The sequence below is a fragment of the Prenolepis imparis genome, unplaced genomic scaffold (assembly GCF_030444845.1).
Source record: "Prenolepis imparis isolate NDT839.2.m4 unplaced genomic scaffold, iyPreImpa1.0 SCAF_14, whole genome shotgun sequence".
Classification (NCBI taxonomy): Eukaryota; Metazoa; Arthropoda; class Insecta; order Hymenoptera; family Formicidae; genus Prenolepis; species Prenolepis imparis.
Genome location: NW_028141172.1, coordinates 5,616,834 through 5,630,713, shown reverse-complemented (window position 1 = coordinate 5,630,713; position 13,880 = coordinate 5,616,834). Strand labels below are relative to the sequence as shown.

The window sequence follows — 13,880 nt, the reverse complement described above, 5'->3', positions numbered from 1 at the left end:
AAAAATAGTATTTTATATATCAAACTCAGAGAGTACATTTTGAGCGTTTAAATTATATAAAAACTATACTGTAAATAATGTTTGCACACACAGTACATTCTTCTTAATCATATTATCTTCTTATATTCTTTTGTTTTGATTTCTCAAAGGTCAATTCTCACTAAAAACCTGTGAGTTTACTATGATAGCGGCAATATTTTAAAACTTTTGTAATTATGTAAGTATTGAAATAGGACTTATATGTTCATTGACATCTTTTAATCACAATCAGAATGATGATCCCTCAAACAATCTGTTAAAGTTTATTACACTCGGTCTGAATCACCCTGCATATATGTGATCATATAAAATATAGTACATATATATATGTATGTATGTATTAAAATATAAAATATATATAATAATAAAAATATATATATATTTACAGAGTGTTAAAAAATTAGACCGACAAATTTTGAAGGAAAATAGAAGACTTCAAAATAAACATATGGTATGAAATAGAAGTTAGTAACTTAAACAATAAACAACCATATAAGTGGAAAAATTAAATTGTATCTTAATCTTATTGAACAAAACACGGAACAAATACATAAAAGTGTTTCACTCTTTTTTTACAGTAAATGCTTAAAAATTACTCCATTATTATAACTTCAATACAAATGTGATAAACGCAAAAAGTCACAAACTCATATCTCACATCATGTAGTATTAAAACTAAATGTTGTACAGAAAATTAATATTAACAAAAAATGTTTATTTTGAAGTCTTCTTTTTCTCTTCAAAGTTGTTGATCTAATTTTTTAACACTATTCTATATATATTTCTATATATTTATACAAAAATATCTTTTGATTATATCTTGAATTAAAATATTCAATCTTCATATATCTCGCGCCTTATTTTTACATTTCATTCTCTTTACATTTAATTTACACTCCTGAAATCTCTTTGTGTACATACGTGTATAGCTATTTTGCACTTTTCATCTTAAAAAAAAGCACAATGAAGTGTATTTATCACTCATATTTATTCCTTATATTATTCACATGTGCAAACATTTAGGTTTCAATGTTACATCTTTTATTTTATCAACTTTCTCTCTTTACTCACTTACTATAAATTAAGTCACTAGGTATTTCAGGAGAGCGCTCCTCTCTGTGACCTCAGTGGACCGATTCACAATGCGGACTGTCCGACACTCATGACGTACTCTGGTCTTCTGGTCCCGCCGCCGACTGATTCATTCATCCTCGCATCACGATCGGTCACTACACAGGCGGTTTATACCGGGAACGCATCATGGCCGCGTGTTTTCCCCAGGTTGTTGCGAAGAACACATGACCGTTAAGATTAACGCAATTAAGAGAACGCACGCTGGGCTCGATGACTCGTTAAGATTCGCGAGGCGATTATTCCTTATTCCTTAAGATATGTATCTGTCCTCAGGGTCTTTCTATGGCTGCAATTTGCAATATATGGATTAGTTGAACGAACGAAAAAAATGATTTTTCATATAATATATGTAATCGTGATGTATTTATTCTTCGGAGAAATTTTTGTCTATACTGCTTGTATTAGATTAATTTCGAAGAATAATTTTTCTCTTAAATTTTAATCTCATTTTTCTTTACAATTTTAAATATTAATCTTTCTTACTAGCCTGAGGAATTTAAATTTGTGTTTAACAAAAGAATCTTACTAATTTCTTAAAAATTTAATATACAGGAAACAAAATGTCAACCATTGGATCTGATTTCAGTGAATAATGAGAGATCTATTAAGTATAAATACAAATATAAATTCTATTAATTAATCTTGAATTGTAATTAATTTTTATTTCTCGAGGAAATGAATGATTCATTTAAATTTTGACTTGCAACGATAATATTGATATAAAATGAAATATGTCAAAAATATAAAATTTTATACTAAAATTTCAATAAAATCCACCAGTTAAAATTGTGGAATATACAAATATATGAATTTCGAACAAACAAATATATATATATATATATATTGATACAAATATATAATCGAATTTTTATTAATTCTTCAAAATAATTTAAACTTTATGCAAATTGATTTCTGTGAGTTTTCACTAATATTCCTGAAATCAGGTGTGTATTATTAATTAAATTAAGAAAGAGAGCGATTCTTTTATTTTTAAAGAGAATTATTGAATCATCTCATTAAAGAGAATTTAATATACAATAGATGGCTCTTCAAAACTTATTATCTCAATTTGTAATTTTTTAAAAATTCTCTGATGCATAATAAATATTCTTCGATTCATATTCCAACTTAAAATCTTTGCTACGGTTTCCCGTACAAAACGTTTTGATGTTAAAGTCTAAAACAGTCTCTTATATGTTTAATTGACTCATCACAACACAAGAAAAATTTATCTTTAACGAACTCGAATCTTCAACAAAACAGACACATACACACACTTATTCTCCTTCGATCGCTGTACTAGCTTATCCTATTTTCCACTAATACTTCGCGAATATTTTATCAGCAACAGCGGACAGAAACCAGACAGGGAGTCGAACGAGTATGGCTTGACTATCGCGTATTCCAGAGCCACATATGTTTCAGAGTCGAGGTTTAAGAGTAAACTGTTTACGCATCAAGGTCTTTCGGCGAAACTGGAGGGAGAATGGCAATGATCCAGGAAAGCGTATTCGTCGCTATAAATAAATACAAACTGATGGACTGGCTTGATCTTCTTCCCGCTTCCTGGTGATTTCGATCGGCGCAATAAGAATGTTCCAGTTCCTCTTCCTTTTTGCATTTGTTTGCGCGTAGCGTGATGATGATATGCGTAATATTTTGCATTTACACTCTCGTATCTCACCTTCCGATCTGGAATTACATGTATAATTTCAAGACGCGTCGAGGAAACGCGGGTGTTTTCCGACTTACGTGACGCACGCGAATCCGTCCAGATGACCCAGAAGCTGTTAGCGGGAAAAAAAATCCTGGGTTGTTGTGAAGCAGCAAATCGCAGTCAAATCCCTCAAAGTCATCGCGCGACTTTTCTCTTGGAATTATTTCGCTTGGGAGAAGAGCCACTTTTGTCATCCGTTCACGAAATCCAATTATGAGATAATAATAGACAAAGACATATACAAGGTGTCCCATTTTAATTAATATAGTCGAATATTGCTGAAACGAAATAATATTTCATATAAAAGTTGAAAAGTATTCGAGAAAGACATGATATCATGACCTAGAATTGTCCTTGGGGTTTTTCAAGGTCATTTAAAGATGAAAGCTTTTTTTTTTTAAATAGACCTAGTTTTTTTTAATTATTTCAGTTTAGTTTTATTTTTTTATTTAATTTAGATCGATTTTCTTGATCTTGAATGTTACATAGTACTTTTCCGATTCTTATGTAACGTAAGCCAGCTGGTTATCGAATTATCATGTCGTCAGGGAAACCGGCGTCAGGAGTGGGAGCTAGGTTCTCTTCCGGAATTCCTATAGTCCTGATGATGGTCCTCGGGTCCATCCATTTTCCAAAAATGGAGAGCAAACGGCAGCAATGGTTTTCATCGAGCTCTTCTCGCTGGAAAAACGTACTTCAGTGCGCCTCCGTCCCTGTCGACCGCTCGTTGAAACGTGCATTCGTTATGTAATCCTCGAGAGAGAGATAGGAATCGATCAGTAAGAATATGGAATCGCGCGAGCATTACACTTGTTGTCGCGGTCGAAAATCGATTGTCCGCCGAAGCAGCGACGATCTTCGCAAGATTTGTCGATCCGAAAGCATCTCGGAGAAATCAAAATCGCCTTCAAGTCCGAAGAAACACGCGCCTGGATGTCTTAGGAGAATCTTATATGAAGAAGAGAAACAGCATGGTGAGCTTGAAGCAGTTTCTTTTCTTTTAATTAAAAAGTATCCTAGCAATATTTAAAATTATAATAATCAAGTACACTAACTCACAACTTTCTTCAGAGTAGTAACATATTATATAATATATACTATATTATATAATAGTATATAATATATTTTACTATAATATACTATAATAATAATAATAATAAATATTTTATAATAATATAATATAGTATAATAATACATATATGTATATAGTTTAGTATAGTATATACTATAGTATATAGTAATATATAGTGTAGTAGTAATATATTATAGTAATATTTTATATACTATATATTATATAATATAGTATGTAATATATCACTATAATGTACAATATATTACTACTATAATATTATTATATAGTAATATTATATATTATATACTATATAATATACGTCAAAATAGTAATATAATATTAATACTAAAGATAAGTCGTAAATATATACTAAATATACTATAAATATATAACATACTAAAAATAAGTATAATAATTAATAATATAATATATACTTTCTTTCGTTCTAGAAATCGCCTCTTGCGCCGACAAATTCGCTTTGGCGAAGAGATTGCACGCGGAGAACCTGCAGCACCAGCCGCTCCCGGACCGGGTGGACGATTCCATCTTTAAGAAAGGATACCATCCTTGTTCGGCCGGTTGCGAACGAGATGCCGAGTGTCATCAAACTCGAGATGATGTTGATGCAACGTTGGAGGCGAAAGATCATCCGTTCGGACCCGCGCTCGGTTACAAGAAGCCGAAGACCCGGATGGATCTGGCGATTTGTTGGGAAACGCCGATGGACCTGGTGTACGAGCCGCGTAGACCGACGCACATCGACGGCTCCGAGGGCGGGCTAGCGCCGGCGATCTTCGCCCTGATCCAGCACACGCCGGCACCAAAGAACCGCGAGCTCCTGGTTCGCGGCGAAGGACGAAAGAGCGAGCATCGCGGCACTTTTTGCGCGAGACAGCATCAGGATGCGCAGCAGAAGAATCCGCATCAGAATCGTTGCTGCTGCGATTGCACCTGCAATGGTAAATTAATCTAAAAAAGCAATCTTAAATATAATATAAGTCATGAAGTTACATAATAACAATAGACTTGGTCGCAGAAGCCCGTGATAAACTTCTTCCCCGAAGTGGAAAATCGGCGAGGTCGAGTTCCGTGCCGCGCATCACCGAGCGGAAGTGCGCCGCGTGCCGAAGCGGCGAGCCGGAAGCGGAAGCCGAACGGAGAAGAAGGAGCCAAGAGGATCCGAGGCTGATCAAGTCCGCGGTGGGTGTCGCGCTGGGTCTCGAGCAGAGATGCCGGGATGATGGGGCTCGTAGGAACGGTTTGCCGCCGGCGAGGGCGACGGTGCCGCGGCCGAGGACCCCGTTCGCCAGACGCGCCTTCTGCATCGACACCCTGGCGCCGCCGTTCAGCGTCATGAGCGGCTGCCGGGACGCTGATTACCCTGAACACTGGCGGCTTATGTCCGTGTACCAGCAGTCGTACAGGAATCCGCAGAAACGAAGGGCTCGCCGCTTCTGATCGGAAGGAGGAAACCTTGTGTTCTGTCGAGTTAACTCCTTCGAAGCTCCTTGGCTTTTTTTGAAGATAAGAAGCTCACGATTCTCGTAGAAGTTGTTGCTTATCAGTTTGTTTATTGTTGATTGTTGATTTGTTACAATAAGAATGAGAGTTTGATTCCGTTGAATTGTTTCGATCGTTAAACGAGTAATTAACTGCCACTGGCCAGACTTTTTGGCGTAAACAAAATTTTATCCTGTTGTAATTAATAATAAACGCAAAATTAGTGATGGGATCAAGTTCAACATGTACTTAAAAATCCATCTACTTGAAAACTGTTTTTTAAAAAGTATAATCATAGAGAGAAACCATGCAAACAAATTCGAATCTACTTGTAAGATACTTAATCCCATCGCTAGTAAACTAAAAGCGCAAAATATATAACATGAAAAATAAAAATGAGGTGAATCAAATACTGACAATGAGAAATTATTTCAAAATCAGAAGGTATATGACGAATATAGACGGCACCCCTATCCTCATCCTCTCCCTGCAACGTCCCTCCTCTTGGTCTTTATGCTGCTGATGCTGACGTCGTCGAGCGTCGACGGCGCGTTCGGATCCTGAACCTTCTTCAGCAACGGCATCTGCTCCAGCCGCGCGAGGGCAACATTCTGCAGATGGGCCAGGAGGTCAGGATAGGGTGCCAGGGCGTGTTGAAAATCGGTGCGCAACAGGATGTGGACCTCGCACATCTCGACGGCGATGACGCTGGCGATCCAGTGCTCGTCCTCTATCACCAGGGCCAGCTCGCCAAAGTACGCACCGTCTTCCAAGTGGCAGAGCTGTGAGAAGTCCGGGAAGTCAAGAAGTAAGGCTTCATCTTCGACGTTTGTCTCACCTCCTTCCCGACGTTGTTGTAGACAGCCACGGTGCCGGAAGCGACGAAGTACAGGGCCTCGCCGCGTGTCCCGGCTTTGACCAACGCGTCGTTCGGCATGAAGATCTCGGAGGAGACGGCACCGACCAATTGGGTCACTAACTGCGGCAAGTGTCCAAACAGCTTCACGTTGCTCAGCAGCCGCAGATAGTTGTGCAGAAGTAGTTTCTGAGAAACGGGGATTAATTTTGTAAGAATCGTACTTGATTTCCTTGATTAATCTCTTACAATATATTTTGTCCTTGTGGTTTCACAGGACGATTTAGACAATTTCAGACACTACTATTTTCAAAGATGTAATACGTACCTCTCGCAAATAAGGCGACACGTGATTGACGATTATTTTATCCCTCTCGAATCCCTTTTTGTTGCGGTAATTATAGTACGTCAACAATCGTCGTTGCAAGGAATACGGCAACTCCTTGTACTTCATGTACTGTTGCAGCTGCTGGATCAACTTCGAGTGTCTCTTTCTGGTCGAGTGAAGCGTCGTCATCAGTTGCAAGATTCGCGCTAGGCAATTCGAATGAAAGAGAGTTATATCAGCATCTTGGGAATAAAATTCAGACAAATTAAAATTGAAATAAACATACCCAGCAGATACACGAATCCGAAAAAGCCGATCACAGACAAGATTAGATTATATATAATGTCTTCCGTTGCCCTGACGTTCAAATAATGCGCGGATCCAATTAGTGCGATGATGGCTCGGTTAACGCAAGTCAGGTAGATCTCGAATTTCGTCTCTCTCTTCTTCATGTAAGACGCTCGAATCCACGATCTGCAATTTTCATCATATTTTTATTAGCAGAAGAAGAGAGAAGAGCGATTTAGCAATTTAGAATTTAGAATTTAAATTTAAATTTAATTCAAATTTTTTTTATAAGAAGTATGATGTAGAAAAATTCCATCGACTACTTAACGAGTTGTTCTGCTCGGCTATTTTGGCAACCACCAAGAGTAGATAATACTCCATACAGGCGGCCCAGTGCACGCACACGACGATGATGATGCCGATCTCCGCTATTTTGTACAAGAGAAAATTAATTCGGTATACCTGAAATTTTAATTATCTGGGTGAGTAGAATTGATTTTGCCAAGATGAAGAGATGAAGAGATATAATTCTGACGTAGTAGAGTTTGCGTGAGTAAACGATGATGGTTTGTATTCGCAGTATCTTCAGCAAGTTCAATGAGGCCAAGTACCACATCGAGTCGGTGAGGACGATGAGGAACTCCAACGGTAGGACGGATAACGCGTGCATGATAAAGAAACCCCGTAGATACTTGCTACAATAATCGTCGCAATGTTTAAAAAATTGGAAAATTACTCACTTTTTTAACTACTACTACTATACTACTCACAGTGTTGGCTGTTATCTAAATAAAATTATATAGATAATCATCTAGAAATTTTGGCGTCATCTTATATTTTTATATAGATTATAGATAATAAAAATATGTATTATCTATATCTGCATCTCTAGATGAAAAAAAGTGTTATCTTTACTAAATTATCTAGAATAACATTCAGATAATTTAGTTTAGAGTTTCATATAACACATACAAATATTTAAGTAGTAGAACTTAAGTAGTAAACGATAAAAACTTATAAATAAAAGTATGCATATATTTTTATATCTCTTTTATAATTTACATTTTTTTTATATATAACTGTGTGTTTACATAAGCGGTTTTAAAAATAATATTATTTGGAAGTTATCTAGATGAATAGCCATATAATTTTATCTTTTATCTGGATATATTTAAAACAAAATCATCTTCATCTTACCTAAGATGAATTTACATATTTTTATCTCATCTTTATTTAACTAATTTTAAATAAATCATCTTGTAAGCACAACACTGACTATACTCAACTACTACTACATATCTTATAAAGACTCGAGACTGGTCGTTCTCGCGTACCTCGCTACGACCTTTGGATCCAAAGTCACCTGTTGCGTGCGACTGTCGTAGTGTCCGGTGAAGAAGCAGATTATTATGTCGCATATAAGGATGGCATCGATCGCATGATTGTACATGTACCATTTCGCGTACTCATCGAAGTAGAACGTGAGAAAGACAGGTGTGATCAGCAGAGTAGCTACGATAAACAGCGTCATGGCGGACTCCCAAAATATTCTACGTACAAGAAACTTTGTTCAATTCGAATTTTATTGCTGCGAAATGAAAGAATAGACTCTATATATAATTCAATTGCTTGATTGACTTTTCGTGATCTCTCTAGGCGAGAAACGAAAGCTCGCGACTGACCTGAAGGAACTGAAGGGATGGATCATGTAGGGATGGGATTTGAGGTGGCGGCTGATCTCGTAATCGATCGCTCGAGTGCTCTTCAGACACCATCCTGTGAAAGGGTGTCGTCGCGACGTTATTCGCGTTCCGAGGAACCAGCGACGTATTCTGGACCAGACCGAAGTCCCGGGGATCATTTTCGTTAACAGGTCCTCCTTCGGCAATACTTCGCAAACATGCTCCACGCGCGGCTCACGCTGTAGTTATTATTATCGCTCGCTTTAATTATTATTTTAATCTACACATTATTATAGAGAATTATATATAATATATATATAATTATATATAATTTTAGTCTACATTATTATAGAAACTTTAAAAGCTTACTGATAAGAGATATTACTGCCTTTATTTTAAGTTTGTTTCACATAATTGCGGACCATTGTAAAATATTGGGAGAAATTACTTTGTATTATATTAAATTATTCACTCCAATTCATACAAAAATAAAAACAATTCTGTTGCAATCATTTTATATCTTTAATAAAAATACATCCACTTTTTTATATTTAATAAAACTTTTTTGCGAAATTATATATCCATGCAATCAAATATCATTGTTTAAAATCAAAAAATAATTTCTTGATTTACTTGATGATGAGTGATGATTATAATATATATAATACCTGGACAGTCGGCGCTGTCATAGAATAGGGCACGTAAGCCATTAAATCCATTATTTCTTCGATAGTGTGATCTTGAAAATAAATTCTCTAGTCTCTTTCCAATTCTTTTCGCTCTGTTTCGTTCTTTCGTATAATTACGTCCCCTTCACATTTAGTCTCTGCAAATTCACAAAAAAGGTGAAATTTAAACATGGAAATATTACAGATATTATATAGGAAAAAATCACTTTTATATAAATCTAACAATAAGTAAAAGAATTAAACTGCGTAATATTTGTCTTTATAGTCGCCGATTCGACATTTTTGGATGCAGAAAATAGTTAATAATCACCCCGCAATGTATATACGCTGCGTTCACTAACACCTCCTTAAACATCTCTGAATCAAAATCATTTATCAGATTCACATTTGGTTTATTTGATAACATGTGATCGAGGACAACTTGACCCCGGGTTCTGTTGCCGCTCAATTCAACGTCCACGTGCCATGAAATGACTTCCTTGGCCATCTCAGGTCTCACGACGATCCCGGCTAAGAAAGCATCGCACGCTATATAACGGACAAATTGCTTCTTCACCCGGGCACGTCTGCCATCCTCGATTTTGTTCATCATGAGCACACAGGGTGCACTTATTTTGCCCAATACGTCCTTTCGCCAGTCCTAAAAGGTTATTTTCAATAGTTACTATTGTTCTAGTTGATACTAATTAATTAAAATTAATTATATTATTGCGATATAATGTAATAATTATCTTAGGGCTGTAGGTAAATTTTATTCGACAGATCCAACATGTATTTGTCTTTTTTTTTACTTATCTGAAAAGAGACGAAGATATATGTTATCTGTCGGATAAAATTTATCAAGAAGTTGGAACAATCAGCCCTTGCACAATTTAATTTTTCGATGACGCATAAAGTTGTACATACATGTGTAACTTTGGACTTTAAACAGGCCTCCCATGGCAACAACCATAACGGCTTGGTGTTGCTGTTGAGTAGAATGTGTGCACTCTCCGGATCTGCGTAAAAATTAAATTCCGCCTGCGAAGTTATGTTACCCATCCCTGGAAACATATTTGAAACTAAGAGAAACTGAGAAACTTAGAAAAGACTGTAAGAAACTTAGAATTAAAAACGCCTGTTCCATTCCCAATGATGCGAATAATTGTTAAAGTTACCGCTTGAGTTTCCACCCATCACAAAGAACTCCTTCACATTGTTCACAAATTCCGGATACATTTTTATAGCCATCGCTACGTTCGTCAAGGGACCCAAACAGACCACGGAAACGTTACCTTGATTAAAACGTGGAGTTGATAAATAAGATATGCATTGAATAAATCTTGCATATAACTCTATGATAATGAGACACCTTACCAGGATCTTCTGATGTAATTCTGTGCAAGGCGCGCACAGCGTGTTCCTTTTGCAGTCTACTAATATCTGCCTGATCGGTGTACACATCTCCAAATCCATCAGTTCCATGATATTGCTCGGATGCTGACTCCTCAGCATTTGGAGTATTCAATAAAGGCGAAGAGGCACCTCGATAAACTGGTATCTACAAGAAATGATCTTAAATGTAGTTTTTTCCATTCTTCATAAAGCTCCATCCATTTTAATGTATCTTTTACTAATTTTTAATAATTTCTTTATCTTTAATGATATCTCCCGGTAAAAAATATTTTATACAAAACTATATATATAAAATATGTTCATATATATATATATATATATATATATATATATCTCATATAGCTCATATATAATTATTAGTTATAATTATACTATATAAATAGATATAATTATATATATCGACATACTTATATCTTGATATTAAATACAATGTCTGTGATACAAATTTGTCATAAGATATTATAATCATGAGAAGTCCATATAGTTAAATATAAATATGAAATAGGGACATATTTCATGTATAATTTTGTATAAAAAATTTTTGTAGAAATCCTATACAATTCCCTAATAAGTAGCAAACTAACGTCATTAAACGTCAAAATGACGTACCCTTGCTACCTCGCTATAGGTCTCTGTGGCGTAATTTAAATTAATCAGTCTAAAATTGCAAATAATTTAAAAACAGCAAAAGAAGATTAAAAAATATATATTATATATAAATTTGCCCAACTTACTTCCTGGCAATCACACACGTCCAACGTTCTCAACACGTTTTTCACCACATTGCCCACGTTGGTGTTACCGTTAACGCAAGTCACGGCTTTAACTTTGATTTTGGAGTCCTTACGACCAGCCAAGAGGATAATCAAAGCTAAAGCGTCGTCTAAACCAGCGTCGCAATCCACAATGATGCTCTCCGAAGCTTTCACTTTTCGCATATCTATCTCGAATTTTGTCGCCGATAACATTTTTATAAGATATAACGTTGAAAAAAGAGAGAGAGATATAAGAATATTTAATTCGCGAGATGCGACGTGTGCTTATACAAGCAGCAGACTGATATAAGAGGAACTATATGTAAAGCGATAACAACGTGACCACCTCGACTTATTTACTCCTACATATTTTATCTCTTCGATTTCCACTGTTTTTGTGTAGAGATAAAAAGAAAAAAACTTGTCCGAGCACGCCTACTCTGCCTGTTTCAACGATGATCGTCTAATTAGAATAATAGTGGCACGTGGCTATGTGGCACGTGGTACGCGAGTAGCACGTACTTCAAGTTAATGGCACTTAATATTTCGATTTGTATTTACAATGTATCACACATTCTAGTAGTGAATATGAGGGGAACTTATTTTAACATCGCGTATAAGCATCGGAATTATTTATAAATACGATTTAATTTAGTTTGTATAAATATGAGTAGCGCGTAGTTCAAGTTAATGGCACTTAATATTTCGATTCGTAGCCTAAAAGGGCAAGATTTAAGCTTTTATTTCATCCCAAGCAGAAGGTTCTACGAGCTCCCGTTGTTTTTCTACAAGTGTTCAAAAATGACCAAAAACACGTTTTTTTGCACATTTAAACCCCTTTTTGCTTAAAAACTAGAGCCAATTTAGTATTTTCAAGGCCAGATTCTTGTTCAGCGCAACCAAATTTAGTAAAAAATACTCATTCCTTAAAAACAAATTGAAATTGATCATATTTTTTGTTGACCAGTGTAATATATAATTATATCTCCCTCCTCCGATAAATTTTTTGCAAAAATCCTGATTTTCGCAAATATATTTGCCTGTCAAGATTAAAATGAATCTTTCTGTATAATAAAAATATCATATAAGTATATATACATATTTTTTCGCACTACACACAGAAAGGAGTCAAATGTAAAATTATTATATATATGAATACTTACGGGATCTATATAATTAAGTGTCGCGAGAATTTATACGTGACTTTTTATTGATTTACAATAATGCGATGTGTAGGAGAAAGAATTTCAACAACTAACCTTGTTTCGTGGGAATTCCTCGATCTCGGCATCTTTGCGACTCGCTTCGACAAGAAATTCTCGCAGAGAGATGAAAAAGACATAATTATATATTTAAATCGTGATGAAATATTAATATCGATATAAAAGAGCAACGACGAAGATCGATCGATGCGTGTTTTCGAAAAAATATAAATAATTCTCACGAATATATATACCGGGTGTCCCATTTTAAAGGACCCACTTAAATATCTCAGAAACACTGCGTTAAATCAAAAAATGTTTCCTACAAAAGTTGTAGGGTTTCGAGGAAGACATAACATAGTAATATTCATATGACCTTGGGCGGCGTCTCCAAGGTCAAGTGAAGGTGAGAATAAATTTTTTAAATGGAAACCCATATTTTTTATTATAACATCTTTTTCTACTAATTAATTTGAACAGCTTTTATCTGAAGCATTTTTTTATTTTCTTCAAAATTCATTCTCATCTTCACTTAAGGTTAACCTTCACTAACCTTGGAGACGCCGCCCAAGGTCAAATGAATATTACTATGTTATGTCCCCCTCGAAACCCTACAACTTTTGTAGGAAACATTTTTCGATTTAACGCAGTGTTTCTGACAATGAGATATTTGAGTGGGTCCTTTAAAATGGGACACCTGGTATAATTATATCTCCCTCCTCCGATAAATTTTTTGCAAAAATCCTGATTTTCGCAAATATATTTGCCTGTCAAGATTATCAAAATGAATCTTTCTGTATAATAAAAATCATATTTTTTCGCACTACAGAAAGGAGTCAAATGTAAAATTATTATATATGAATACTTACGGGATCTATAATTAAGTGTCGCGAGAATTTATACGTGACTTTTTATTGATTTACAATAATGCGATGTGTAGGAGAAAGAATTTCAACAACTAACCTTGTTTCTTGGGAATTCCTCGATCTCGGCATCTTTGCGACTCGCTTCGACAAGAAATTCTCGCAGAGAGATGAAAAAGACATAATTATATTATATATTTAAATCGTGATGAAATATTAATATCGATATAAAAGAGCAACGACGAAGATCGATCAATGCGTGTTTTCGAAAAAATATAAATAATTCTCACGAATATCAATCACACAATAGGTTTGTTCTTTTTGTAGAAGCAACTGGAACGAAATAAAATGAAATAAAAA

At 35.4% G+C, this 13,880-nt stretch overlaps 3 protein-coding genes across 4 annotated transcripts; 1 reads left to right on the top strand and 2 right to left on the bottom strand.

Annotated features, from left to right (window-relative positions):
- Positions 1-3,677: 3,677 nt before the first annotated feature.
- Positions 3,678-5,420, top strand: LOC145945015 (uncharacterized). 2 transcript variants are annotated; one of them, XM_083053778.1, is made up of 3 exons: positions 3,678-3,864; positions 4,412-4,921; positions 4,999-5,420. In XM_083053778.1, the coding sequence occupies exons 1-3, from the start codon at positions 3,678-3,680 to the stop codon at positions 5,418-5,420; spliced, it is 1,119 nt and encodes a 372-aa protein (XP_082909904.1). The 2 variants fall into 2 exon arrangements, with proteins under 2 accessions (XP_082909904.1, XP_082909903.1); XM_083053777.1 differs by having other exon boundaries at positions 4,987-5,420.
- A 518-nt stretch (positions 5,421-5,938) lies between these two features.
- LOC145945013 (potassium/sodium hyperpolarization-activated cyclic nucleotide-gated channel 2) lies at positions 5,939-9,753 on the bottom strand. The gene is made up of 10 exons (XM_083053775.1): positions 9,616-9,753; positions 9,285-9,442; positions 8,617-8,855; positions 8,269-8,484; positions 7,470-7,629; positions 7,263-7,396; positions 6,933-7,120; positions 6,647-6,852; positions 6,301-6,507; positions 5,939-6,244 (listed from the first exon to the last, which is right to left on the bottom strand). Exons 2-10 carry the CDS (start codon positions 9,333-9,335, stop codon positions 5,939-5,941), a joined length of 1,707 nt encoding a protein of 568 aa, XP_082909901.1. The 5' UTR covers positions 9,336-9,442; positions 9,616-9,753.
- A 214-nt stretch (positions 9,754-9,967) lies between these two features.
- Positions 9,968-13,798, bottom strand: LOC145945016 (uncharacterized). Its single transcript, XM_083053779.1, has 7 exons — positions 13,621-13,798; positions 12,715-12,773; positions 11,435-11,640; positions 10,662-10,845; positions 10,463-10,579; positions 10,212-10,348; positions 9,968-10,100 (listed from the first exon to the last, which is right to left on the bottom strand). Exons 1-7 carry the CDS (start codon positions 13,701-13,703, stop codon positions 10,038-10,040), a joined length of 849 nt encoding a protein of 282 aa, XP_082909905.1. The 5' UTR covers positions 13,704-13,798; the 3' UTR covers positions 9,968-10,037.
- Between the last annotated feature and the right edge of the window lie 82 nt (positions 13,799-13,880).